The following is a 26,592-nucleotide window of genomic DNA, read 5'->3' as shown; positions in this document are numbered from 1 at the left end:
CCAGAACCTTCACTTTGATCCCCGTTCTGGTCCATGACGGTGTTTTGGACAGTGTTTCCACGACTCACAGAGCTGTCACTTTACAGTGCTGTAGTTTACCTCACACATGAAACACACGACTTTCTGTGACACCTTCAGACCAAACAGAAACTGACGACTCGGTTTTCAGACGCTGGCTCAGGCAGAACTTTATTTCTGGAAGTCGTGAACCAAACGTGTTTGTGTGACGTGGTTCTGCCCCCTGGTGGACACGCTGCGTCCACACTGTCGTCTGCACGATCGTATTAATGATTTCACACCTCTGAAGTCTAAATGCTGTTTTCCCTCCATCTCTCTGCTCATCAGCTGATTTCAGCTCACAGTATTTCCACTTCATTCTCAGAGTGTTTCCCCTGCCACTTCAAACTGTTCTTTTGTGTCAGGCAAAAATAAACCATGGGCCCCTGTTGGAACCAAATCTTCTCACTTCTCTGTTCATTAGAGCACAACTCTGCTGTTCAGTACAAAACAAAAACCTCCAAGAAATAAGCAGATTCATTGTTCACAGCATCCATGTTGCCTGGTTTGCCCTCTGGGTTTCACAGTCACTTCCTGTCGGTTCCAGGGTCTCAAACCTATTAACCACCTCTGATCTGAGTTTGTGGTTCCTAAACCAAGGCCTGAGGACCAGGGGTTGGAACAAACAACAACCTCCTACCCTTACTCCACATCTGAATCCGTGTTCGATGCTCCAGTTCCTGCCATCGCCGGACCAGCTCTCAGTTCTTCAGACCATTCCGCTCCACTGTAATGAGGTGTACAGCACTCCTCCGTCTGTCCCCGGGGAGCAGAGCAGGACAGTCTTCTTCACATTGGATCCCAGACGAGCCACAGCGAGGACGTCTAGCAGACAGATGGACTCATCCAGGGACAGACAGACGGCGATGAAGTGAGCGTGGAAACGAAGAGGGTCGCCTGAAGAAGAATAACACGGAGACATGAGACTCGCTGCCTTTTAGTGGAGACACTGAATCTAACAGCAACTCTCATTATTAGCTCTGTGTCTGTTCACGACACTGAGGGGGGGCAGTCTGTCTCTCCCGTGTCCCCTCACCCACCGCCCCTGCTACATGTCCCCTACACCTCCTACCCTTCCTCAGTCCTCTGTTTGTGAGAGGCTGGTCACAGATTTTACATTGGACAGAATCAGACTCTGACCTGGATATACGAGGAAGTCTCCTCCAAACTTCCCTGCTGAGGTCAGGAAGAAGCCCCGACTCCTCAGGTCTCTGAACACCTGGTACCTGACGGCAGAGCGTGTGTCGCCCTGCACTCTGATTGGCCAGTCAGCCTGCAGGAAGGCCCTGTCCTCAAGGCAGTAGGTCAGCCCCGCCCTCACTGTGCTCAGCTGCACTGCCAGCGCTGACCGAGGGAAGACAAAGCTCCGCTCTAGGGACTCCAGACGGCCCTGCAGGGCCTCATCTGAGGTCCCGGGTGTAGAATCTGAACCTGAGGGGACCAGGACCAGAACCAGGACATCAGACTGCAGGTACACACCACAGGAATCAGGTGAAACATCGTCATGGTAACGCTCTCACCTGTGTGTGATGAGGTCATGGCTCGGAGCAGAGCTGACTTCCTGTCCTCCAGAGCAAGGACACTCTGCTCCTCATAACTCCTCTGCTGCTCCTCCTCGTACTGTTCCACCCGCTGATGGAGCTCCACCCCTCCTATATCCTGCTGTGACGGATAACAAATCAAACACACACACACAGCTAACTGATCTGGTTCAAAGTGGGTAAATTAACTGTCCAACCTCGTTACCAGCAGGTTAACTAACCTGGTTACCAGCAGGTAAAGTGGCAGCAGCGTGGCGGTCGGTCAGCAGTCTCTCCTCCTCTGGCAGCAGTAACAGTGGTCTTCCCAATCTTCCGTTCTGTCGGGGGGTCCGGGGCAGTGAGCCCAGCAGAGCCCCCACCAGACCCTGGGACCTGACTGTCTTCAGGTCCTCCACCCTCCACAGCAGGGGGGCTGAGTCACACAAACTGAGGCCAACAACATGAGAAGAAGATGAGTCCTCCTCCTCCTCCTCTTCCTCCCCACAGGCCGGGGGCTTCTCTCTGCTGGGGGGCTCATCCATCACCAGGACCTGTGGAAGACAGGATTTGATCAGAAGCTGGAAATATTTAGGTTCTGGACAGTTTGTCAAACAAAGTGAGGCTGTGGTAATTTTCTGACAATGAACAATCAACAAAATATCTACAGTAGTAGATTCATCAATTATAAAAATAAAAAATAAACATTTGTTGCAATGGACCATGTTTGAACAGAAACAACCACCTGTTGTCACATGACCACTAGTCCATATTTAGGTCACATGATGACACCTGAATAAACTCCACCTGCTGAAGAACATTAGATTTAACCTCTGACACGGTGGAACAAACGCAAATGGTTTGGATCATGGACAGTGTGAACAGAACCAACAGAACCAACATACAGGCTCTGTGTCTGCGCTGCAGTGTGATCACTGTACACCCAGTCACTCAGTGGTATGATGAAGATCAAGAGATGCAGCTGAAATGTCAGAAATAAAGAGTCTGGAGTTGATTCTGTTCCTATCACGGTTACCTGGTCCTCACCACACAAACACACGCCTGTGCTTCCGGGCTCATTGTGTTGATTGGTCAGTTTGAGCTGATGTTACAAACTTTTACACCCCATTTACCTGGAGGAGGAGGTGAGGTGGAGGGTTGCTGCGGGGCTCCGTGTCTCAGGTACAGATCACGTCCTCGCGTCTTTCGTGGTGTAACTGATCATCTCCAATCTACTGTCTCTGGTTTATCGGATCAGCAGGTTAAACCACGACATTCAGTCCGTAGCGAACGGTTCAGTTAGCGAGTCGGCCCGTGAATCTGCCACTTCACCAGTTAACCAGGTTAGTAAGTTCAAATGTCAGCTTACCCTGCTGTAAACACACGTGTGCTGTGTCCTCTCACGCTGCGCTCCGCGACGTGCCGTAAACGGGTCCGGCTGTAGTTTCAACTTGATTATTTAAACTACAAACAGCTTCAATACGTTCATATAAACAAACGAGTTGATGCTTCTCCGCCCCGCGCTTTGGCCCACCGGGTGTGTTTGATATTTACAACCTGACTTCACGGGAAAAGCGGGGCTTCAAGGACTAGAGCAGAGTGAACGGGACAGACCAGGCGCGCCCCGCTCAGCTGAACCGTATGAGAGAGGACACGGACACGGAAACACCACCACTGGCCAATAGGAGCGCAGAAAGCTTGGATTGACACTGAATTCAGCCAATAGCAGGGCGCGTGAGTAGCGCGGGAAACTGGAATTTCATGTATTACTGTATATTCATCATAGACTGTATAAAACATAGACGTAACACCCGTGACGTCACCCATTGGTTTCGGGGAGTCGGTTCTGTGACCAAACCATGGGTATTTGAGCTGCGCCATCTTGGATTTTAGTGGGAATGTACTTTCCATATTTGGCGAAGAGGCGGTTACTCTACGGGTCAGCCGGCCGAGAACGTGGCCACTTAGCTCGGAGCAACCGAGCTAGCCTAAGGCTAATCAGCTAGCATAAGGCGGCAGCTACATCCACCACAGGACAGTCCCCGAGTCCGACCCGACTAGCTCGACCCCGTGTAACCGCGACACACAGCATACAACAGAGATCATAATGTTGCTGCTGTGTTTTAAACATGACTGTTTCAGATAGAGAGGTTTTAGGTGGAGCTGCAGGGTTTGGTGGAGTTGTTCATTAATCATTATTAATCATTATTATTTCATATTAATAAAATATATTTAAACGTTAAAAACCGCTGCCTCCATCCACTAGCCACTTGCAGTTACAGCAGCACACAAACAACAGCAGCCGCTTACTGACGGAGCTGCTCTGTCCAATGTCGGACTTTTTAAACAGAAAAAATGAGACGAAATAAAATTATAGCCTATTATTCCTGGGGACCACAACAATGGTCAGGTGAAACCAGTACTTTCACAGGTACTTTGGTGGTCCCACCCACAACAGGTTAAATACCTGGGTCTTACTCCACTTTCTTGGTCAGACTAGTGCGGACTAGATAGACCGATGCGTATGAACTGATGAAGCCCCTTGGATAAGAGGCGAAACGTCTTCCCAGACAAACATATGTCCAGTTGCCTTCGATTCAATTTTCAAAGAGAAACCTATTATTCCTGCAATAAACTGACTCTGAGAGCACGGAACACACCGCAACAGCGTTCCTAACATTAGCTGCTCCGGTCCTCTATCTGTATCAGCAGCGACCATAAATCGGCAATTAAGTCATAAACTAGCGGCAAAATATGCTAATACATGCTAATTAGTGCAAACACCCAGGTGAAATAGTGAGAAATCTACTTACCGAAAAAACTGCCACACAGACTGCGACTGTCGGTTAGTGCAGTCTACACTGCAACAAGCCATATTGTCACAAAAACCTATCCGAACATTGGCAAACAAACACGGACACTGCAGCCCCTGCCAACTGTTAGAGGTAGCCGGAGGCCTCTGGATGTAGCCGCCTAGCCCAGCCGATGCTTTAGCAAAGAGCTAACTGCCAGTGCCTGTCTATGGGTCTGTCACTCAACGTAACCACGCCCTAATTTATGTAAGAATTTTAAGCCTAAGTAACACTAAAATGGTTGTGGTACAACCCCCCCCCCCCACCCCCCACAGTGTTCACGGAGGTGGAAAAAACAAAAAATGTACCAGGCTGTAAAGTTGGCTATTTTAACATGGGGGTCAATGGAGAATTGCTCACTTCTGGAGCCAGCCCCCAGCGGCAGCAGGAGGAACTGCAGCTTTTTGAACGCGGAAGTGATCCTCACTGCTGAAACCTACAACTCCCCCCTTGCTATTCATTCATTGTTTTCACCCGTGTCTGTTTGTTGCTTTGTTTGTCTTTTCAGTGTGTAAATCTCAAAGCAGGACTCTGATAATCAAATACAGATGTTGTCAGCTGTCTGTCTCCTCACCAGATGTTCTGTTGTTTAACCGAAAAGAGTTTTAACAGTCATGTGGCGGCAGAGTGAATCTGAAGAATTCTTTAACATGCTGTGACTCGTTTACAAACAGTTTGAGTTGAATTTGATCTGAAACCTCTGCTGACCAGCTGAACAGAGAGGTGGCTTTTATTTTGAAAGGAACACTGTGAAAAGCTTCAGCATTTGTACAGATGTTGCACAGCAACAGTGTTCAGTGGGCTGCTTTAAATTTAATGTGTCTAACACACACACACGCTTGCCACTGTTTTAAAGTTTAAAGTATAGTTGGTAAGAATTTATTACAGGCAAATGCATGAAAACAGAAATCTAACTATTTTGTCAGTTCACAATTGTTGGGGGGCATGTCAACCATGACCATGCCCATTTGAAAAACCACACCCCTTCACCTGTCCTCAGGTGTGTCATGTGGAGGAAACTGAGGAAACCTAAAATATTTCAGCAGTAAAGTTGAGAAACAAATGCAGCCTTCTGTGTGTTCAAGTCCAACACTCACACACCGACCCCCCCTCTGTGTTTGTGCGAGAGAGTGATGGATTGTGGGATTTGGAGGCGTGGCCTGTAGCTCCTGCAGTGCCCCCTAGTGTCCGATCTGCAGCTCCTCCAGCTCCTTCAGCAGCTGGTCCTCCTTCTGGATCTTCTCCAGCTGAAGGAAACAAACACAGTCCAGGTCAGTCGAGATCCAGGTCAGTTTTTATTCTCTATTATCAATAATGCAGTGGAATCATTGAAGCAGAGTGAAGCAGAGGGAACCAGTTATATAAAGTTTCTATACACTGACTGAAAGACTGTGTCTCTGCAGGGGAGTTTTACAGAAATTAAGTGAGACACATCTGCCTGAGGGGACAGAAACCAGACGAAGACGTGATGGAGGACAGAAACATCACCAGCTGAGATAGCTGTGGCTCCTGAAGTGAAACATGTAACAGTGGACGTCACCTGGTTCTTCTGCAGGACTTTTCCAGACGCCTGCTGCTCCTTCAGCTCCTCGATGGCTTTAAGTTTCTGGAACACACAAACACATGACACACTGACCAATCACTGTGCAGAGCAAAGCTTGAACCCCCGTCACTCAGAGGACACTGTGGTCCTTCATCTTCTCTGTTCTGGTCCCAGTGAACTCATCACTGAAGTCAGCAGAGCAGAGTGGACCTGGTGTGGAGGTCAGAAGCTTATTAAAATGAAAAGAGGACGTCTGCAGCCAATCCCCTCCCTGTTACGGATCATGCGACCTGTCCTTCTCTTCACCTTCTTTAAATTCTTTATCTTCTTGTCCGTCTCTGGGTCACCGCTGGTCGGCTCTGATTGGCTGTTGGTGACCGGGGCGGGATCAGACGGAGGTTCAGGTTCAGACTTTGATTCCTGCAGAACCAAACACAATCAGAGAATCAGAACCGTACCGACACACAGGACCTACAACTGTCTTCAGGTGGGTGTATGTGAAAAGACCATCAGGCACTGGACAGGTACTGTTCTGGATCAGAAACCCGGGTCAGCCTGGTGTCAGACAGTAACAGGTGAGTGAAGCTGTTCACCTGTCTAGCTGCTTTCTTCGCTTCTCGTTTTCTCTGGTTCTTCGCAGCCGATTTAGAAAGACTCTTCTCCCCTGGAACACCTGGACGCATGTTCTGAGGGGGCTCCTCCTCATGCTGACAGACAGGTACAAGTCAGACAGACTGAACCTGAAATAAGTCCTCACACTCCACAGCTCACTGGTCTACATTAGCTTTTTTCATTGATCCACTTTTCTGACTCAAAGTCAAATTAACAAAACAAACCCTGTAAACCGGTTTAGTGTTCTTTCCTCACCAGTTTGGCACTCGGTGTGGCCGGCAGGTGTCTCAGTGCAGGTGGGCGGTACGCCTGTGTGGGCGCTGCCTGCGTGGTCCCCAGCTCACTGGGTGCTGCCTGGTACTTCACGGCCCGCTCAGGGAAGGTGCCTTCAGGGAACAGCTGCCAGCGAACCTCCCACAGATCTGACCCGGCCGCCACGTCCCATTTATGCAGCACGGAGCCGGTGTAGTGCCAGATCTTATAACCGTTACCGACCCGCAGTCGAGGAGAACAGGTCGCCGTGACAATGTGTTCGCCATCAGGACACCAGGAGAAATGTGTGGCGTCTGGAGCTTGAGGTTTGGACACCTGAGAGGAGAGAGAGGGGTTAGGTTGAAGAGGATCAGTTTGTGAGTCCCTGCACAGACCTGGTACGAGAGGCTCTGACCACCGACATGCATACACATGAACCACACTACAACACACATGAACCGTTCCAGTTCATGTTTACCTGTGCAGCAGTTTCACCTGGTTTGGAATTAAATGCTACAACAACAACAACAGAGTTATATGTTATATGTTTAACTCTTTGGACGAAGTTCACTGAGAAATAAAACCTTTATTTTTCAAAGTGCCTTGTGCTGCTGCTGTTCCTCTCACCTGTTTGTACTTCTTCACGTCCCAGACCTCCATCTGGCCCCGCAGGTTCCCGAAGCCGGCCAGGACCAGTATGTGGCCCTGAGGACTGGAAGCGGACAGGACAGCACAGTCAGACGGATTGTTGTCCAACAGGATGATCTGAGCTCCAGACAACTGACACACAACTTGTCTGTGAACTCGATCTCAGATAATATATATATGTATATTATCATAACTGATCTGAGAACAGTGGAAGTTGAGTCAAGGGCAGCTTGAAAAGCAAACCCGTCTGTAGCTAGCGACAGCGTGTCCTCCGTCGAAGACTAAGACGTAAGGACAGAAATTGGCTCCACTTCGTTATCAATCGATTTGATTTCTCTTTTAAGCTTTAACTGGTCACTGCTTGCCCCACTTGTCCTGGAGGCACGCCACAGGCAGACGTTACCCCTGAGTGCAGATGTGTTATCACCTGTAGTAGGCGGCGTTCCTTGGTCCGGTTCCAAAGTCGAACACAGGGTCACATTTGAGGTTGAAAACGGTGGCCTTGGCCGGCATGAAGCCGTAAACCACGCAGAACTCTGCAGAGTTGGGACTCCACACCACGTCGTAAATCGGACCGTTCTTCGCTGTTTCAAACCCAGAACAAAAAAAGAGCTCGTCAGCAGTGAGATGTTTCCTCATGAGATTATAGAAAGCCCAAATCCTGCTGGGTTTCTGGACTGGCTTGGTCTGAATTTCCTTCTGTTCCTTCCTGTATTTCTTCCTGAAGATTAATTTCAGTAGAGTTGGGCGGTATCCAAATTTTCATACCGCCAAACCTCATGTTCAAAGAGCGCAGCTTTGCGCAATATTTATTTTAGAAGTTACGCATGGGAGTCAATTGGCGGCGCTTATTTTATACAGCCTATACTTTTCAATGAAAAGATTATAAATTGACATGTTCTGATGTCATTCTTATATATTCTGCATATCAATTATCATTTTAAGTTCAATAAATTCAGATAACACAAACATTTAATAATAATATTTGTCCGGTAAATTGAAAACCTGCCGGTCACGTTGTCCGGTGCCAAGTTTTTCTAGTGGAAACCCTGAATTAAAAATTATGAAGGTGAGGCTCAGACGGCGTCAGCAAACTGTTGGCTTGTAATCCACTGCCCTGCAAATACGTTGATATGAATAACAATAAGAGTACTCACACAGCTGAACCAGAGCGGTCTCTCCATTAACAGCAAGGTAATGCAACGTCTGCTCGCCATAATACGAAGCGCCGGTTTTATCCACCTCGGTACTCGCTGTTACCAGAACCGCTGAGGCTGAGAGACAGAGCGGTGGGGTTTAAAGGAGGGAAACTGGTTAATGGCTGGATTTATTCAACACTGAGTGTGAAGTTAGACTAAGCATCTCTAAACTCCTTTAACCTTTCTTGTTCCACTGCATAGTGACTTTGTCTGCCTTGAAGAAGCTCTTGTTGGCGAGTGCTGCAGTCGGTCCTCCCAACACCGGGTACTGGTACAGCCGAACAAACGAAGGGGCTCCTTTACTGCCCGGGACGTAGACGGCTAACTGGAGGGGACACACAGTAAAGAGACATGAGGAGACGGATGGGCCCAGCTGAGACAGACTCTGTTGTTAAAGGCTGTGGTCCCTCACCTTGCTGGGCTGACCTCCAGGTGACAATGCAAAGTCTGAAACTTTCTGGATGTGAAGCTTGTTGGCAATGGTGCCTGAAAACAAACACAGCACAGACATTAGGTACTGGTTTTATACCCAGACTGTCTAAACACAGAGGTAAGTGTGGTATGGCAATATCAGGTATTTCAGGTATAATTTCTGTTATACAGTTAAATCTGGTTTCTTACTGAAGTCATTGTCCTCAAAGAAGTGCAGTTCATTGCTGACGCTCCTCACAGAGATCTTCTCATCGTCGGACCAGCTGGGACACCTGCAGACAGCCACACAAACCTTCAGTCTACACAGTGTTGTACCATTACCATTACATCATACCACACCGTGATAATGAGAGTGAATAAATCAGGTTGTGTTTCAGGGCTCTGTTTTTATGAAGATCCAATGGTCACCGTGTTCATCTTCGGAGGATGAGAGGTTTTAATTGTTCTGGATCTGTGTGAAGTGTTCTCAAAGCTCAAAGCTTTCAGACAGATGTAAACAGACAGTACCGACTGCAGTACAACCTGTGACCATGTGTCCAGTGTGTTCAGACTGACCAGGACTCGACCTTCTTCTGATACAGAGCTTTGATCAGCTGACCGCTCTGTAAATCCCACAGCTGGAGGTTCGCTTCACCCTGAGGATTGTCCTGACTCGCTAAACACACACACACACACACACACACATCAGACCGCTGAACCAGCACCAGAAGTCATTTTCATGTTGTCCACTTGATCTCTTACTTCTGTACGGCTGCCAGGTGACCAGGACCCTGTTGAGAGGAGAAAACTCCAGCAGAGCTGTCTTTGGGAGGTCAAAGGTCGACACGATGGAGCCGTCTGAGGACTTCACCACAGAGACACTGAGAGACAGACAGGCAGGCAGACAGACAGGAGGACAGTTTAGTTTCAGATGTAATGAATAAAATATTGCTTTTTTTTTTTAAGGTGAGGCTCTGCTGTCTGCTGTGACTAATCATCTTTTTAGCCATGCTTTTTGGGATGCAGATGTTTAGTTTGGATCAAATGATTCATACTTATAAAATGTTTATTAATGTTCAGAATTACCTGTGTCCGTTGCACCAGCCAAACAGCGTTCCGTCTCTGCTGAAGGTGACACACCTGCTGGGCCGAGAGTCCCTGAGACACAAACACAGAAATTGGACTGTTTGTTTGTTGTTTACAGACTGAATCCACGTCATTCATGTCAGGATAAAGGTGGTTAAAGACATCACGGCAAGGCTGTATGATGAAGATGATGATGATTTGAGGTGCTTTTACCTTGGGAAAGCTGCATGCTCCTCACACTGTGGAGGTCCATGGAGCAGAGAGGTACCATCTGAACCTCGCACTGAAAAAAGAACACAGACACACACACACATTTCAAAGGCTTTATGGGCCAGTTACAGAGGTTTTTATATCTTCAACACTCATCAGTGAAGACAACATTTAATTCTGTTTAATCCTGACAAGTGCGTAGGCTATGAGTATTTGCCAAAAACAAAAAACTAAAATTTGCTAAATGTATACTGAGTCAGACTCAACTCTCAAGGGTCGTTGGCAGCTGAGCTGAGCTTAAGTCTCTTTGACAGGTCAAGTAGACAGAATTTCTTTAAGAAATCTACTGATTTGAGGTATCCGGGCTGAGAAGCCCGTCACATAAACAGACACTGAAAACCTTTACTGTGGCTGTACCTCACTCTTTGACTCGGCATACATATAATATCGCAAACAACCATTACTACGGTTGCTTTTCACTTTTCACTTTTAACGATTCATCACTTTTTCGCACTGTCCTCATATAGTCGGTGATTCGGGAGAACAGAAGGAATGGCCAGGTTTTTTAATTTTATTTGTGTTAACAGATTTTTTCTTGGGGATTTTATTTAAGCCGAATACATCAGAAGACTCCAATGATTCCAGTGGAACTTTATTAGTTTTGTTTTACAACGTTTCTCTATGTACCAAAAACAAATCAACTAAAATTTGCTGGATTTTACATTGAATTTGATGTAACCTATCTTAGACCTAAAAGAGAGGGAGAAGCTTAGAGTCGCTGACGGTTGAGTGCCGGGTCTTTAACTTTCAGTCGGTACCCGCTGGTGTTCGGTAACATGTCGGTGTAAATATTTTAAAAAGAGACAAAACAGAGCAGAATGAAAACTGAAATAACCCACCTGCTAACAGCGGGACTGGGGGCGCCATGTTTTTGTGGACCGGAAGAAGAAAATTCCGAATCCGGGAAATACGTCATAAAAGCAAGAGGCGGGTCGCTCAGTGCCACATCAGCATATAATAAATTATTCTTTAAAACACGTCGTTTAAAAACTAAATTTAACGATTAAATAAATGATTCTGGGGTCAAATTTGGCGTTATATCGCACACAACGTGTACTGTTTTCAATAAAAAACAAAATCTTGATTTCACTGATATTTAAAATTCAAAGCTGCATCAAGTTGACGTAAAATGACTGAGGGTGAAACTACTTCTGTTTTCAAAGTAAAAGCATTGGGGTTTTGTTTTGTGAATTGGGTAAAGCGATGGTCATTTACAAAAGTAGGCAGGTTTAGGACCTGGGTGCACCTGGGTGGGCCTATGGGTTTTTTTTACCAGAACAAAGAGGCATCAGGAAACATGATTTTTTCTGTTTGCTTGATTCTTTTGCCTTCCCCATGGTCTTGATAAATTAAAAAAAAAAGTCAAAATGAAAAAGGTTCAGGAAAGATTTTGAGTAAAACAGTAAAAACATAAAGCTGATAAATGATTAATAAAAAACAATATCTAATGACAGATAAAATAAAGTGCTACAGAGACGTTATGTTTGGCAGCAACATACAACGTGTCTTATACTTTGGACCTTTTTGTTAGTTATACCTTTAAAAATATGTTTAAAGATGTGGAAAGATTTTGAAATTGTTAATCTTTGTGTATTTATTTTTACTAATTCGCGAACAAATTAATCACCTGTTCAGGAGTGAAAAGAGAAGGGGTCTGACGTCAAGAGGTCGCCGTGGATTTAATTTTGAAAGAGCGGAGAGGAAGTCTTATTTTGTCAGGCACCAACTTTATGAAGCAGTGTGCGGTACCTGCGGGGGGCGGGGGGCGGGGCCTGGGGCGGGGCTCCTGGTTTTTGAGTACGTAGACAAGTTAGAGAATTTCCCAGTCCGTCCGTGTCCCGAGGAAAGAGGAGAGAGACCGAAACAAAGTCCGAAAAACAAACGACAAACGAATAAAAACCAACCGAAACAGAAGAAGACAAGATGGTGGCCAAGCAGAGGATCCGTATGGCAAACGAGAAACACAGCAAGAACATCACTCAGCGAGGAAATGTGACCAGGTCAACGGTGAGTTTAACAACGGCTGCCCCAGCCTCGGCTCATTCACCGGGAGAAAACCGGTTAAAATGACCGAAAACATCCGCTGTTTAACACACTCAGCAGGTTTTATCTGACCCAGGACCACTTGGATCCTGAAACAGCAGCTAGACCCAGTCCAGCAAAGTTTACACCCAGGCTCAGACTGATGAAAAAAGGAAGTGACTTTTAATCTTTCCTTCTTCGTTTGTTCGGTTTTAAATATCCAGTTATCTTCAAACTTTAAGTTAATCGTCATTAATAGTCATTATTATCGATTAAGCCTGATTAATTGATTGTTAAACTGTTTTATGTTTAGATTAATTAAGTTAGTGTGTGGGACCGAGGACAGACTCAGTTACCATATGGATCAGTACAGAGCTGAAACTAAGGATTACCTTCATTCAGCTGTTGATTACAATTAAATGAAATGATTAATAAGTCAATAATCAGCTGATCCTTTCACCAGGAGATCAATGAGTTTGATTTGATTTGATTGCAGTACTCACTGACTGTTCACTCAGTTTACCTACTGGCCAGCAGACAACATCACAACTGGACAAACGTGCTTCTGTGTACATAAGGATGAAAAAGGATTCATACATTCATTTAATCACACAAACTGACTGTATTTTGTAATTAATCTGTGTGTTTTCAGAGGAATATGGGCGAGGACAAAGGTGTGGGTCCCTGGCTGCTCGCTCTCTTCATCTTCGTCGTCTGTGGATCAGGTGAGTCCCCTTCCTCCTCTTCCTCCTCCTCTTCCTTCTTTGACATACATCAACACACGTCCACCCAAAAAATGCACACCCAGCCACAACAACCACACACTCCATCTTTGTTGCTGAATTTCTCTTCAAATTCATAGAAAAATCAAAGTGGCTGAATCACTTCTCGTTTATATTCGTTTGTTCTTTCTGCTTTGATTTGAGGGTTCTGGGTTAATTATTTAAAATTATCAAGTTTCTTGAGCAGAGCAGAGCAGAGATTCGCAAAACCAGAATATCTAAATATTTAAAGAATACTCTAAATGTTCTATATTATTATTATTATCATCATCTTTAGACTGAAGAAATCCTTCATTTAAAGGTTGTCAGATCAGTTGTTTTTTTATATACACATTTGTTGTGTAAATTGATTTGTATATATTTTCAAATAGTTTGTGTTTCATTAATTAATTATTCTAATTTTTTTGTTGTTCCTGAATACAAAGATCAAAAGAAAGAAACAGCAGCTGTTTAATAATAATCATCAATAACAGCCCCTTTAGACATTAGGTCATCAGACTGGACCCGCCCCCTGGTCGAAAGGGGAGGGGCCTCTCTCACAGTACAAATGACACTGTGCTCTCTGAGTGTCACTGTGACTTCTGACAGAAAAATCAATAAAGACACCTGGCAGGTTAGGCGCGCGTGTGTGTGTGTTTGGGCAGAGCTTAAAGATAAAATGGGGTGTACTGAGCATGCTCAGACGTGACTTAGATCAAAGTCCAACAGTCGTCGCTGAGTTCTGCTGACACAGCTGCTGTTCAAGTAGAGGACGTCTGATAACCTGAATGTGTATTTTAATTTCTAAACTTTTGTGGTTCCAGTTCCTGATTCCTTCCCTCAAAAAGGGTCAAAGGTCAATAATGAGGTCACAAATAATTTTACTGTTGCTCAATAGATCAATTGCAAGACATTAGTAAAGATAATGCTAATGTTTGTTAGCATGCTACGTCAAAATAAGGGGAATTAAACAGATGCACAGACGAACAGGATTACATACTATATGCGTTTGTATTTCTCTGCAGCTATTTTCCAGATCATCCAGAGCATCAGGATGGGCATGTAGAGTGATGTTACCAGCAGAGGGCGCGACCACAACAGTGAGCAGCTGAAGATGATGATGAAGGAGCTGCCAACAGCAGCATCATCAGACTGTTGCGTTCCCACCCCCAGACTGAACCCACCAAAACATTCCTGAACTCTGACCGCCGCTTGCAGTCATTCCTGCACAGGAACATCCAATCCCTGAAATCTAGCCCTGTGCCCGCCCACCCCCTAACCAAGCCCCGCCCCCCTGAAAACCTGCTTTTATTCCATTATCTGTGTTGATTTAACGTGTTGCTGACCTTCTCACAGTGTTTCTCCTGCCTGTAAACAACCCATACATGTGCCTTTCTCTGTTTACCCTTAACCCTGCCCCCCACGCTTACACCTTATCAGTACAACACAAGGGGGTGGGGGTGGGGTGATCACAGTCCAATATATTCCTATAAACTGTACCAGTGTTTATCCTAGACCAAAACAAAAGAATCTTTACGTTTTCTACTTGTATGAGGAGCCTGTCCTCCTCCTCCTCCTCCTCAGTGGACATGAGATGAAATGAGATGAAGGTCTTTTGAATCAGAAGGTATGGAGGTGTGTCTGCACTGTGTGCAGCTTCACCTGAACAATCATGTTCACAGAATAAAGTTTCATTTTGAACATTGGATGCTGTGTTTGCTTGATGTCTGAAAATAAATGCTACTGTCTGGGTCTTAGTCACATAGTTTTACGCGTTTGAAATTCGAAACCGTGAATTGAGACAAATACATACCGCCACTCAACATGGCTGAGCAGAGCTTTGTCCAATCAGTGAGGAGCATGTCTGAGGTTGGTACTAACAGCCCTCTGCCTGTAAATAAAAATCTTGTTTGGAGGAGAAGAAGATCCACGTCACTCTTTTTCTGCTTTCACTTTCTGCCGAATTCACGGGTCAGTGAGCTCAGAGTTAACTCGTCTGCCACCAGCTGGTCTGGTCTGGTCTGCTCAGCCCTGCATTTTCTAACGGAAAACGAGGAGATAAGTGAACAAACCGTGCACACTCTTCACACATTAGTTAGCAGGGAAACTGTTGGTGCAGTTGCTCTGTTTTGCCACATGATGGAGCTGTTTGGATAGAAACTCAGCAGATACCAGTAGAGACAGATCTGAGAATGTGTGTATGTGGGGGGAGTAAGTGTCAGCACACAGTTCAATACATCCACACTGAGGCACCTTCCTTCCTTCCACCTTAATTGGGTATCCCACGATGCATCACTGCCTCACATCAGCCCAGGTGTCGGTGTTGAGGTAACGCACCTGTCTGTCAACACGTCTGATCACAGCTCAGAGGAAACGTCACCTTCTCATCCCAGCTTTCAAATGCTGAAACTAAACAAAGTACAGAGTTTAATTAGTTTTGAAGAAATTAAGTCTTATCTCTAAGAACTAATGTTTACAAATAAACCATCACAGCCAATAGAAAACAATGACTAATCACATGTGAAGTAAAGAAACTTGGTAAAAATGCTCAATCCTTCCACAAACATTTTGAGCAATGAAGAGAAGAAAGACTGAGCCTGAACTAAAAACAACCTGTTAAAACCTGATTACTGCTTTTTTTCTACTGATTCAACTATCAGCTGTTCTGATAAAACATCACACACCAGCAGTGGTTTCATTACTATGATTAATGTCCTTGTACAATATTGATGAGAAAAACAACCACAACAATTTTTTTTCAGTAAATGTTCTCAAATTCTTTTCAAATCATTTAGTTTGAACTTTTTTTGTATGCTGTGGAAATCCAGAAACCGATTTATAAAACCTCAAACTTCTTTCAGTTTGGTGTCCCTGTGTGGACAGAGCCACTTTGACCCAAATCAGAGATGCAGTCAGACAGAAAACAGCAGATCTGGGTCAGAGAGGGTTAAAACCAGACAACTCTTTGTTTGGAGGCTTTTGTTTCCGTCTGTCTTCCTCTGGAAGAAGATTTCATAAACATCAGTGTTTTCAAGATCATGTCTGAAGCTCTTCTCAAACAGACAGCTCAGTCTGTTGTGCTTAATTTAGAATTTTACTGTAACCAGTGGAGTATCTGTGGAGCAAACATAATCCTCTTTTTTTTTTAAATATTTTTAATCTTTGTGATATTTTATATATATATATATATGTAATTACATTTTTAAATATCATTGAGAAATTATATTTAAAAATGTAATTGAACAATTTCTCCATATGGCAAAGGTAAATACTGGAGTGTTAATCTGTGTGCTTAGATTAATAAATTGTGTGAAAGGACTGTTAAATAGAGAAACACTGTATAGGAAATAGTTTTCAATCAATGTAATGTAATAATTACTAAGTTAACAGGCAAACGGTTTTTAACCTTTAACACTGATAGTAAATTTGCTGTTGCTGAACTACTAGCAGCAAATTATAATTTCTATGCAGTTAATTTCATATATGTGAAAATATGACAGAAAACAGAATTTCCTCAGTCACAGGATTTAGAAAACAGTTTTTATTTGTATCACAAAACTCAAGACAAGTAAAAAACAACAAGATGAAAAACACAGCTATGGGTAAAACTAAAGTCTAATACCGGACAAGTATGTAAAACGGGATAATGTTCAACATTCAATCAAAAAATGTTTTTTAAATTCTTCCCTTTCTTTTTTCAACAACATTTGCAGATGGTAACGAGTGGAAGATGCTTATGTTAATAAACTGCAGGTCTGAAACTGAACATGAACACTGAGAAATCCAACCACACTTGTATTCAGATGGATGATGAAGCATTAGAAACTGTTACTGGCTCAGCTTTGGCTAAAAAGTGAGGAGTTGTTACCTGAATGATTTCATTTTTGCTTAAAAAAAAATAAAGAAAGAAAAAGAAAAGATTCAATAAGAAATCCATTAGACTTTAGCTGAATCCAGGTAGTTTGTCAACCTGGAGCTGAATCCAAAATATAACCAGCTATCAGATCCCAAACATATCACTTTGTACTGCTTCATGTTTTCTCACAATAACAAAAAAATTTACTCCACATGTGTAAACAGAAGGTCACAGAGTTGGTCCATCAGCTCCTGACAGTCAAACTAATAATCACAGGTAGAAGAAGAAACCATTCCACATTAGATCCTGAGCAGTTTGTTTCTGTTCAGAATCTGTCAGGAAATCACATATCAGATCTGACACGAGTCTGTTATTGCCAATACTACAATTCAAATTAAGGTGTCTGACACGAGCTCAGAAAATAATCTACTGCTCTTTGAGACTTTTTTAAAATATTTTTTTAGGCCTAACAGATTCTAATAAAACAAAAAGTCACTTCGGTGTGTTCTTTGTAATAATTGTCTTTGTAATAATTGCATATGGTCAGTTACATGATCTGCATTACCCACTGTGGCCACTACACCAAATTACCCCATGAACAGCCCACAACTGCTCCTGGAGTTTGGTTATTTAGAGGGAAAAAGTCAAAGTTTGATCAGTAGTGTCACCGGGACTCGAAGCAGTTAAAGGTCAAAGGTCACAGGGGTGTTACATCATTTGCTAAACACCTAATTAATCTTATGTATTTAAGTGGTACGGATGTAACAATCAGATTAAAATATCTTCCCTACAGACTACGTCATGATGTCTGCACTGATCCATATCAAACATCTAAATTTTATAGAAAACAAACTAAATTTCCATTTTTTTGTTTGTTTTTTTCTTTGTGGTGTACTGTGTACTGGATTATATTTACATGACATCCCGTCAGGAGGGTTATGAGGACATCATCTCTTCACAAGATGTTCACGAGGACATCACGTCACACTGGGAGTTAAATGATGTCATATCTATTACTGGTATATGACATCATGCTGGGCAGGTAAAAGGTAGAGGGCGCTCTAAGAGATTATGAGGACCAGAAGTTCAGCTGAGATGGTTATGGAAACATGACATCATGCTACGAGTACGACAGGTACCTGAGGTACGTGAAATCCTGTCAGGAGGTTACAAGGATGTCTGGAAAAGATGTTTATGAAGAGGTCATGTTGGGATGAGTACAGGAACATTACTGGTACATGGCATTATGCTGTGAGGAAGAAAAGTTCAAGTCCTACAGGATTATGAGGACATGAGGGTCAATGGAGATGATTATGAGGACATGACATAATGCAATGAGTACTCCAGGTACATGACATTCTACAGGATTATGAGGACATCTCATCCCATGAGGAGGATTATGAGAAAATTACATATTTTGTTGATTTTTGAGAACAATTTGCCCAGAGGTGCAAAAAACCTTTGCACACAACTGTATATAGTTATAAAGTCAGCAGGATTATGAAGGCTGAGATGATGACAAGGACATGACATGCTTCCAGGAGTAGTATGAATTTGTGACATTTTTGCTAAATGCTAAGAGTTTACAACGACTTGTCATCCTGCTGAGATGATGACAGGGACACGACGCCATGCCAGGACTGCAGACCTGCCACAAATGTATAATCTGTCTCCAGAGCTCTTTAATGAAGCCATTTCAAAGTTTGTTTTCATAGTGATGTATTTAGGCAAAAGTTGAATCGTGTCCAGCTTGGACCCATTAGTCTTCTTGAGTACCTGTGGTGAACAAACCATCAGGAATATCTGGAAAAAGATCCAAACACATAGAAAACTGTGTCCTTTGAAAATATGGACAAACACAAATACTGAACATCTGATCTTCTGCACGTGAGCGTTGCCGACAAGTCCTGTTGTCCCACAAATATAAAAAAAACAGTACCTCTTTTCATCACATTATTTGCTGTTTTGTCCTCCGTCACTCCATTTCTGTCAGTGTCCTCAGCTGTTGGACGGCTGCTCTGGCTTCAGTCGTATGGCCCAGGAGTTGGCAGAAACGATGTCCCCTCGTCGATGGATGCGACAGGTGTAAACACCCTCATTGAACTCGTTGGCAACGATGCGAAGGTCTCGGTCCTTCATGACAATGTAGCCGGGGATGGAGGTCAGGATCTGCTCGCCGTCTTTGTACCAGCTGCAGGAAAAAGCAAACAGATGATGAATGTCAGTCATCAACATGAAGTCTGATCCCATGATCTAGACAACTAAACCATCTCCATGACAAATGAGTAACTCCATCAGCCGAGGAAGAGCATGAGATCTAGTTGAAAGCTTGGGAAATAACAAGTGAGTTGGAGATTATGTTGAGAATTGCTTTTTCCAAGGTCAACAATTAAAAAATGTTTGAAACTTTAAGTTTAGCTTTGTGTTATTTATCTTTTAGTTTAGAAATAAATAACATTTTTCTTTATGATTTTACTGGCAGTCTCACAGTATCATTCTTTGGTGTCTGACTGCATATTCATTCATCCATTCATTCTTTATTCCTCACTGACTCAGCCAGTCTTCATGTTTCAGTTGCTCGTGACCTCAGGATTCATTATTGATCAAATGACCTGACTTTGGGCGGAGAACGGGGGTTTTTGGTTCCACAGCGGAAACCCACCACCTTCCCTCGGGGCACCATCTTGATCTTGACATTGGCTGGAGGTGGCGTTGGTGTGGTAACCGCTTCCAGAGGCTCTGCGGCGGCAATGAGATGCAAACAGGAAATGAGTTTCATACCAGAGATGGTTCGACAAACGGACAAACCTCAGAGAGAATCAGGTTTCTGTTTGATCGTCCAGACTGCAGCAGCACAGAGAGCAAAAACATCACTGACCTGACTCGACTATCCAACATCAACCCTGCATTTAGTTTCTGACAGTAAAGGAGCTTCTTAGTAAGCCAGATGTCAGAGTTCTAACATGGACTCACCATAGCATAGGTCACAGCGCTGAGGACAGTTCTTTTTCATGAAGGTCTTCCTCCGCTCACAGAAGCCAAGTCGAGCCCAGGGATCACAGACTCGCTTCTTATCCAAACAACCTGCCGACAAACAGGTCAACAACTACCAACCGTGCAGCGTTGGAAGAATTCTGATCATGTTCACCAGTGAAAGCAGTTGTATATGCTGAATGCAAAGTCCTGCATTCAAATCTTTATCCTGCAGCAGGACTCTGGTCACAGCTCATCAGAGCTGTTCAGTATCTGAACTCAACATTGGTGATCCTACATGAGAAGCCGTGCTCGTGTCGTGTGTTGAAGGTTACCGTAGAGTCTCTGGATGCCCCAGACGTCGTCCTGAGCGATGTTCCTCTGTCCGGTGTAGGTGGCATTGGGGTGCATCAGGGCCTGAGGGTCTCTGGAGTGCCACAGGCCAAGAGCATGACCGATTTCATGAGCCGCAACCTGGACCAGATCGTTCAGCCACACTCCTGCAGAATCACACTCAGTCAGTCCACATGACGACAAACACTAGTCTGATATTATGATGTCAGCTATATGCTGATGATATTCTGTAATACTTCAATCGTAGTGATTCTCTGGTTGCAACACTTACGGCACGTCTGTATTTTCAGTATTATTCACTACAACTACTGCTTGTTCTGCCATTGCTGCTTGTAGCACTCCCACTACTCCTACCTTGTTTCCAGCTGAACCTGGACTTGCCAAGGATCCAGAACTCGTGGTTGTCAAAGTGGATTTCTCCTCGTGGCGGCAGAAAAGCGTGAGCCAACTCACCGTTCAGACCGTCGAAGCATGGGTGCAGAGGAGACGACCAGCAGTCTGTGTGGTTAAAGGTGTAGAAACCTAACACACATAAACAGTGTTTTCAGATGTATAAAACCACATCAGTGACCTTAGCTCTCTGTGGAAGTCAGGAACAAAAGCATTCCTCCGCTCCCCTCTCGTCTCCTGCTCGTACCGATGGTGATGTCAGCTGTGGTGTTGCCATCGGTAACCTCGGTGAAGGTCAGCGGGGACACGTCACTCCACTTGGTGAAGGCGATGCTGATGGCCTTCCTGGTGTCCTCCACATTCAGAGTGTTGGGAAACTTGGTGATCCTGAGATGAAGACAAACACAGAGAGGATGATGGTAAATGAGCCCTAATTGGTGTTTGGTGGGTTTTATTGCCCTGAGTGGTGCCTCTCAGGATGAGCAAAGCTCTTCCTCCTCTTCAGAGAATGACAGATGATCTCTCATCTCAGGTGTTTGATTGGTAGAGCTTGTAGATCATGGCGGGCACAATTCACGGTAATAAAACCTAACCATAAAAGACAGACTGGCCAATCAGAGAGCATTCAGTCCAACCACTGAGCGTAATCAGTTCGATTCACCAGCAGGGCTCACTGAGTCTTAGATTTACTTTACATTAAAAACAAAAAGATAAAACCTGGAGACACCTGTCGGACGGATCAGGCGCTGAGCAGAATAGAGAGGTTCAGTGATTAATGCCACCCACGTTACTGAGCATCCCACCTTAACATCCGCCTCCAAACACCTGATGCCGTTTGATGCCGCTGATTTCTGCTGCAGTTCATTTCTGTGACACTGTGACACTGCAGGTATTTGTAGCTGTGCACAGGCTGAGACTTTACACTGAGCTGAAGTGAAGCTGGAACCTTCGTATTCTGATTCAACAGTCCATTGACATCAGTAAAAAAAAAAAAATCCAGCTGTGGAGGGCAGCCTATGGTGAACATTTCCCACCAGAGAGCTTCATGGGAGCTGTAGTTTTTAGTTCTTTTTTACTGCACCGAATTTATCTGACCTCACTGAGTTTATAAATCTGTGTTGTTAGAAATGAGGGTTTAACCCCGTCCCTCTACCTGTATGTGATGTTGTGGTGAGTCCACCTGTGCCCCAGAGGGTTGATGGCGTAGCGTCGGTTTCTTGTTCCTCTGTGAACCAAGCGGTCAGTGAGTGTTTCTGTCACTCTGTTGCTGCCACACATCTGAAACCACACAAAACAACCTGAGTCATTAACCCATCAGCTGCCCCCCACCCCCTCAACCTGAGCTGCAGTTCCACTAATGTCCACCAGATGCTGCTGTGACCAAACTCTGAGTGCACTAAAGTGAATGAGAAAACCTGAGTAGTCTGTCTACAGGTAGGACGCCAAAGTTCAGCTCTCTGGAGGTGACTGGTCACAGCTTTGGTGTAGGATGGTCAGGGTCAGGGTTAGAGTTCAGGGTTAGATCTGGGGTAGGAGGGTCAGGGTTAGAGTTCAGGGTTAGATCTGGGGTAGGAGGGTTAAAGGTCAATGTTAGATCAAGTGTAGGAAGGCCAGGATTAGGAGGGTTAGGGGTTAGGTTGTTTGTGGTGGATCTGTGGAGAGACGTGGCAGCAGACTGATTCCATACAGATGTGAAATGCTTCCTTCTTTCTTTCTCTCTTTCGTGTGTTTCCCCTTTGAGCCCCCCATCCTCACCCCCCCCCCCCCCACCCCCACCCCCACCCCCACCCAGATATCTGTCACCCACATGTGAACTGTACTGTGAACCTCCTCTGTTCCTCCATCCAACCAAAACTACAACACTCTTCACTCTGACACAGAAACTGTCTCTCTGACAGTCCACTGTCCAGGATGTGAGGTCCCCGTTCAGTTTTCACCTCTTCCTTTTTGTATAATTCTCATAATAATCTATCCTATTATTTCTCATCTTTTATTGCCTTTTTTTCCTCCAAACAACATCATGCTGTGTGTTTGTAAAGGTGTGCACACATCATGTGTAGTACCACATTTAAATGCTGACACAAACATGCTCTGATGACACTTTGGTCACACACTTTGGTTTCAGTTTTACCTCCACACTGGTTTCACTGGATTTATTTGAACGTTACTGGTGTTTTTCACACCCATTGCACAGAACCTTCCCTGTGAACTGGAATAAAACTTTGTGTATTTGTATATTATCATCTAAATCAGGGGTGTCCAAACTGTTCCACAAAGGGCCGTGTGGCTGCAGGTTTTTGTTCCAACCAAGCAGCAGCACACCAGACTTCACTCATTTAATCAACTGATCTCAGTCTTCAGAAAGTTGACTGGTCAAACTCTGTGCTCTTCATTGGTTGGAACAAAAACCTGCAGCCACACGGCCCTTTGTGGAACAGTTTGGACACCTCTGATCTAAATGATAAAAAATTAATCAGCAACTATTTAATGATCAAACTTTCTGGTTTTAGCCTCTCAGACGTGAACACATCATCTGGGACTGGACATGATTTCAGCACCTTTCACTGTTTTCTGAATTAAACTGAGCTGAGTTTTCTTTGTGTGGCCTCCTTTGTTTTTGTCTTTCATTGCTGCACTGACTGTGACTTTGAGAATCTTTTTCTTTTTCAGCTGACGATGGATATCAAAGATCACTTATTAATCTGAGAGAAAACTTGGAAACACAGGTTTAACTGTCCTGATTCATTCAGAACTTCATTAAAGAACTGATGATTTAAACAAATCAACCAGAGACAGAGGACACGGTGATGGACAGGGTCTCAGTTCACTGTCCTGCGGCCTCCCAGCAGCTCACCTTCATCATCACCATCACCACCGTCAGCAGCTGAAGAGGGGCCATGATGGGAACTGGACTCAGAGATCCTACAAGGTCCGACACATGACCCGCATGTTAATCAGCCTGTCAATCAATCAGTCAATCAGTCTGTCAATCAATGAGGCTGCCAGTGGGCGCGTCCTGAGAAGAGACACGTCTCCAAAGGAAAGGTTTCCAAAGACTTACGCAGAGGTCTCAGGTTTCCTCAGGGTCTTCTTGGATCAGGAGGACCGACTCGGAGACGCGTAAATCCGCCGCGCGTCCGGATCTGCACGAGAAAAAAAAAAAGAGAGGAAAAGATCCGAACCACACAAGACCCGACCCGTCCCGGATAAGTCCCGTCTGTCTCCTCCTTTCTCCTCTGGTATCCTCTCAGCCTCCCTGTCCTTCTGTGTCAGGATCTGATAACTCGGGTCGATCTGGGTCTGGACCGGGTTCCTCCTGCTCGGCTCTGGAACAAACTGAGGGAACTTCCCGGACAGTGCGCTCGCTGCTGCAGTGGGGCTGGTCCGGGGGGGCGGGGTCAGGTGTGTGTGGTGGTGGTGTCCATTTACACAGAGACGATAAATGTGGAGTTTAACCCTTTTCCTGCAGATGTACAGAAGCTGTCTGACCTCTGCATGTGAGAAATCTGGTTCTGTTCCAACATTTTTAATGGTCGCACTTTTTTGATGATCATACTTTTGTTCTTTTTAATTACACGTTTCATTTTATTCTTATTTTCCTCTGTGTAGGAGCTGTATGCCTGGATCAGAGCAGCAGATAAATAAACACTCAGACCTGGTCCTTGTTGTTGCCTCCGGAGGCCTCCGGAGGCCCTCGGGGTTCAGGGCCACAGGTAGGGCCACCCTGAGGTGTTTTCCCACCAGCAGTACTCCAGATGTGCAGCGTTTGTCTTGTCTCTTCTCAGAGCATCTGTCCAAACAGCCGCCGCTGCAGCAGACTGTCGACCATCAGCCTCCTGACGGTGAAAGTCAGCGGACGAGAACCCGAGGAACCCGGAGGATCTCTGGAGTCTCTGTCAGTGCTGTAGTGTGGTCTTACTCCGTCCGTCTGTTTTTGTCACTGGTTGTTTATATTGGTGTTTTCTACATTTTCAGTCACATAGTTAATCCTGGACTCCAGACTCTTCGTGTTGGTTGGAACAGAAAACTGAAAACAGACCTGACTTTTTCTTGCTCTGTGCATGTGACAGCGTTGTGTTTGTCGACCAGAGGCTCCGTCATAAACTGACATTCTGTCCAGTTTTGAACCGTAATTTAATGAAACGTTGTCCTCGTTGTTTCGCCTACATGTCTGGTGTTTGTCTCTGCGATCAGTAACTATACCATCAGTAAAGCCTTTGCTGCTGTACCATCTTCTGTGTTTCTCCAGCTGTAAGTCTGAACCCAGCATGCCTCCAAACTGGTCAGACCCCACTCCACCGGAAACCACCAAATCAGAACAAAGCCTTTCTTAGTGAATTTCCTGAGCTTTCATCTGTCGTCATGTCCAGATACTCTTACCAGCACAGACGCTCAAAAACAGTCCTGCAGGACTTAAAAGGTTCTGATGCCATTTCATCAGAGGGGACCAGGATGACATGTGGAGCTCCCCAAGGCTCCATCATCGGTTCTCTGACATTTAATACCTAATAATATTCTTCGTTAGACCTGGATGATGAATCACTTTCATTTGATTCATGTTACAATGAGTTAAACTACATTTCTCACTATTTTCTCAAGAAAACCTCAAAATCAATCAAACAATCGATCAAGGAAATGATCGGCAGATTCGTCCATACTGAAAATCAGAATCATTTCTATATGAAACGTTAAAAATCAGCTACAACACAGAGTGACAGTCACAGGGGTTTTTTCTTTTTACTGTGTGGTGTCAGAACTTTTACTGCAGTGAAGTATGTGAGTACGTCCTCCACCTCTGATGGACACAAACACTCACAGTTTGTGGACATTCAGTCGCATTTTGTGCTACACTGATGTGGAATTGACTTGTGGGTTTGGCCTGTGTCCCACTGGACCCACAGCAGATATAAAATGTTAATTAGCGCAGCTTTAAATTATTTGTCCAGTCAAACAACAGGAAGACAAAACAGTGGGAACTGCTGATGGAGATTATTTCACAGACTGAACTAATCTGAAAAATGAAATAACCCCCCCCCCCCCCCTTTGTTTACATTGTGTGTATTGTCTGTATTGTGTGTCTTGTTTATCTGTCCGCCCACACTCAGCGTCTCCGTCCAGCTCGGTCACCTTCACCCTGACAAACTGCCTGCGGTGGCATCTTTCGCAGGGAGTCATCAGATGCTGCATGTTAAGCAGCAGCCACTCATTAAAGCTGCTTTGTGAGTTGGAAGCGTTCCGAACATTGGCAGCTGAACCGCCTGGCAGACTCCCATCATGCACTGCAACAATGCTCTGACCTCACGCTGACTCTCTGTTGACTCTCTGGCACCAACGCTTCAGATCGATATGTTGACAGAGATCTGACACCAGATCCATCTGAGACCAGAGCCGTCTTAGACCAGAACCATCTGACACCAGAACCATCTGAGACCACAATCTGTGCATTACTTCACCCCACTCCACCCATACCTGAAAGGTTGTTGCTCTGGTTTTTGTTTTGATGGGTCCACACCTGGACACCCCTGCAGCTAGGACCCCTTGGAAAGCAGCAGTGGCGATGAGCAGCATCATCCTGGTGAAATAAAGTAAATTTCAATTAAATTAACATCCTGTTGGGCTTCTGGACTATGTATCATCAGATGTTAGATCATATGACGTTTGGAGAATCTGTGGAGCGCTGCTGAAGATGTCCAACCCTCAACATCATGTCCACAGATTCCTGATCTCATACAAAGCTTTGCTTTCTTGTGTCACTTTGATAAATAGAGAAGTCGATGGCTTGAACCAGT

At 44.7% G+C, this 26,592-nt stretch overlaps 4 protein-coding genes across 11 annotated transcripts; 1 reads left to right on the top strand and 3 right to left on the bottom strand.

Moving 5' to 3' along the window:
- Positions 1-95: 95 nt before the first annotated feature.
- Positions 96-3,201, bottom strand: tsen34 (TSEN34 tRNA splicing endonuclease subunit). Of its 3 annotated transcripts, none has more exons than XM_041045506.1 (5): positions 2,708-3,201; positions 1,820-2,128; positions 1,578-1,719; positions 1,198-1,488; positions 96-954 (listed from the first exon to the last, which is right to left on the bottom strand). In XM_041045506.1, exons 2-5 carry the CDS (start codon positions 2,117-2,119, stop codon positions 767-769), a joined length of 921 nt encoding a protein of 306 aa, XP_040901440.1. In that variant the 5' UTR covers positions 2,120-2,128; positions 2,708-3,201; the 3' UTR covers positions 96-766. The 3 variants fall into 3 exon arrangements, with proteins under 3 accessions (XP_040901440.1, XP_040901442.1, XP_040901441.1); XM_041045508.1 differs by having other exon boundaries at positions 1,578-1,716; XM_041045507.1 differs by having other exon boundaries at positions 2,944-3,201.
- A 1,910-nt stretch (positions 3,202-5,111) lies between these two features.
- eif2a (eukaryotic translation initiation factor 2A) lies at positions 5,112-11,334 on the bottom strand. The gene is made up of 16 exons (XM_041047356.1): positions 11,287-11,334; positions 10,391-10,460; positions 10,178-10,249; positions 9,854-9,972; positions 9,668-9,767; positions 9,302-9,384; positions 9,093-9,166; positions 8,861-9,005; positions 8,639-8,755; positions 7,909-8,065; positions 7,461-7,545; positions 6,837-7,169; positions 6,563-6,676; positions 6,276-6,389; positions 5,967-6,032; positions 5,112-5,673 (listed from the first exon to the last, which is right to left on the bottom strand). The coding sequence occupies exons 1-16, from the start codon at positions 11,312-11,314 to the stop codon at positions 5,608-5,610; spliced, it is 1,743 nt and encodes a 580-aa protein (XP_040903290.1). The 5' UTR covers positions 11,315-11,334; the 3' UTR covers positions 5,112-5,607.
- A 921-nt stretch (positions 11,335-12,255) lies between these two features.
- Positions 12,256-14,936, top strand: LOC121187867 (stress-associated endoplasmic reticulum protein 1-like). Its single transcript, XM_041047357.1, has 3 exons — positions 12,256-12,454; positions 13,122-13,194; positions 14,256-14,936. The coding sequence occupies exons 1-3, from the start codon at positions 12,371-12,373 to the stop codon at positions 14,294-14,296; spliced, it is 198 nt and encodes a 65-aa protein (XP_040903291.1). The 5' UTR covers positions 12,256-12,370; the 3' UTR covers positions 14,297-14,936.
- A 1,995-nt stretch (positions 14,937-16,931) lies between these two features.
- mmp23bb (matrix metallopeptidase 23bb) lies at positions 16,932-26,369 on the bottom strand. 6 transcript variants are annotated; one of them, XR_005894546.1, is made up of 10 exons: positions 23,865-24,282; positions 23,658-23,725; positions 21,957-22,081; positions 21,051-21,190; positions 20,768-20,935; positions 20,395-20,559; positions 20,060-20,170; positions 19,699-19,825; positions 19,026-19,277; positions 16,932-18,862 (listed from the first exon to the last, which is right to left on the bottom strand). XR_005894546.1 is itself a non-coding variant. In XM_041045562.1 (10 exons), the coding sequence occupies exons 3-10, from the start codon at positions 23,700-23,702 to the stop codon at positions 19,085-19,087; spliced, it is 1,074 nt and encodes a 357-aa protein (XP_040901496.1). In that variant the 5' UTR covers positions 23,703-23,725; positions 23,865-23,946; positions 26,273-26,369; the 3' UTR covers positions 16,932-19,084. The 6 variants fall into 6 exon arrangements, 5 of the variants coding, with proteins under 5 accessions (XP_040901496.1, XP_040901495.1, XP_040901498.1 ...); XM_041045562.1 differs by adding an exon at positions 26,273-26,369 and having other exon boundaries at positions 16,932-19,277; positions 23,865-23,946; XM_041045561.1 differs by having other exon boundaries at positions 16,932-19,277.
- Between the last annotated feature and the right edge of the window lie 223 nt (positions 26,370-26,592).

Source organism: Toxotes jaculatrix, chromosome 9 (assembly GCF_017976425.1).
Source record: "Toxotes jaculatrix isolate fToxJac2 chromosome 9, fToxJac2.pri, whole genome shotgun sequence".
NCBI classification, from domain to species: Eukaryota; Metazoa; Chordata; class Actinopteri; family Toxotidae; genus Toxotes; species Toxotes jaculatrix.
This window is presented reverse-complemented; position numbering and strand designations above follow the sequence as displayed.

What these genes read in the sequence shown, in the direction of transcription:
- tsen34 (XM_041045506.1), bottom strand. Translation starts at nt 2,119, where the DNA reads ATGGATGAGCCCCCCAGCAGAGAGAAGCCCCCGGCCTGTGGGGAGGAA. An exon ending in CATGACCTCATCACACACAG is followed by an intron (nt 1,489 to 1,577) that starts GTGAGAGCGTTA and finishes TGGTCCCCTCAG; the next exon opens with GTTCAGATTCTACACCCGGG. An exon ending in AGACTTCCTCGTATATCCAG is followed by an intron (nt 955 to 1,197) that starts GTCAGAGTCTGA and finishes ATTCTTCTTCAG; the next exon opens with GCGACCCTCTTCGTTTCCAC.
- eif2a (XM_041047356.1), bottom strand. Translation starts at nt 11,314, where the DNA reads ATGGCGCCCCCAGTCCCGCTGTTAGCAG. An exon ending in CACCTGGCAGCCGTACAGAA is followed by an intron (nt 9,768 to 9,853) that starts GTAAGAGATCAA and finishes GTGTGTGTTTAG; the next exon opens with CGAGTCAGGACAATCCTCAG. An exon ending in CGAAGAAAGCAGCTAGACAG is followed by an intron (nt 6,390 to 6,562) that starts GTGAACAGCTTC and finishes TTGGTTCTGCAG; the next exon opens with GAATCAAAGTCTGAACCTGA.
- LOC121187867 (XM_041047357.1), top strand. Translation starts at nt 12,371, where the DNA reads ATGGTGGCCAAGCAGAGGATCCGTATGGCAAACGAGAAACACAGCAAG. An exon ending in GAAATGTGACCAGGTCAACG is followed by an intron (nt 12,455 to 13,121) that starts GTGAGTTTAACA and finishes GTGTGTTTTCAG; the next exon opens with AGGAATATGGGCGAGGACAA. An exon ending in CTTCGTCGTCTGTGGATCAG is followed by an intron (nt 13,195 to 14,255) that starts GTGAGTCCCCTT and finishes ATTTCTCTGCAG; the next exon opens with CTATTTTCCAGATCATCCAG.
- mmp23bb (XM_041045562.1), bottom strand. Translation starts at nt 23,702, where the DNA reads ATGGCCCCTCTTCAGCTGCTGACGGTGGTGATGGTGATGATGAAG. An exon ending in TGGTGATGGTGATGATGAAG is followed by an intron (nt 22,082 to 23,657) that starts GTGAGCTGCTGG and finishes GTGTGGTTTCAG; the next exon opens with ATGTGTGGCAGCAACAGAGT. An exon ending in GCGCTGTGACCTATGCTATG is followed by an intron (nt 19,826 to 20,059) that starts GTGAGTCCATGT and finishes TTGCCGCCGCAG; the next exon opens with AGCCTCTGGAAGCGGTTACC.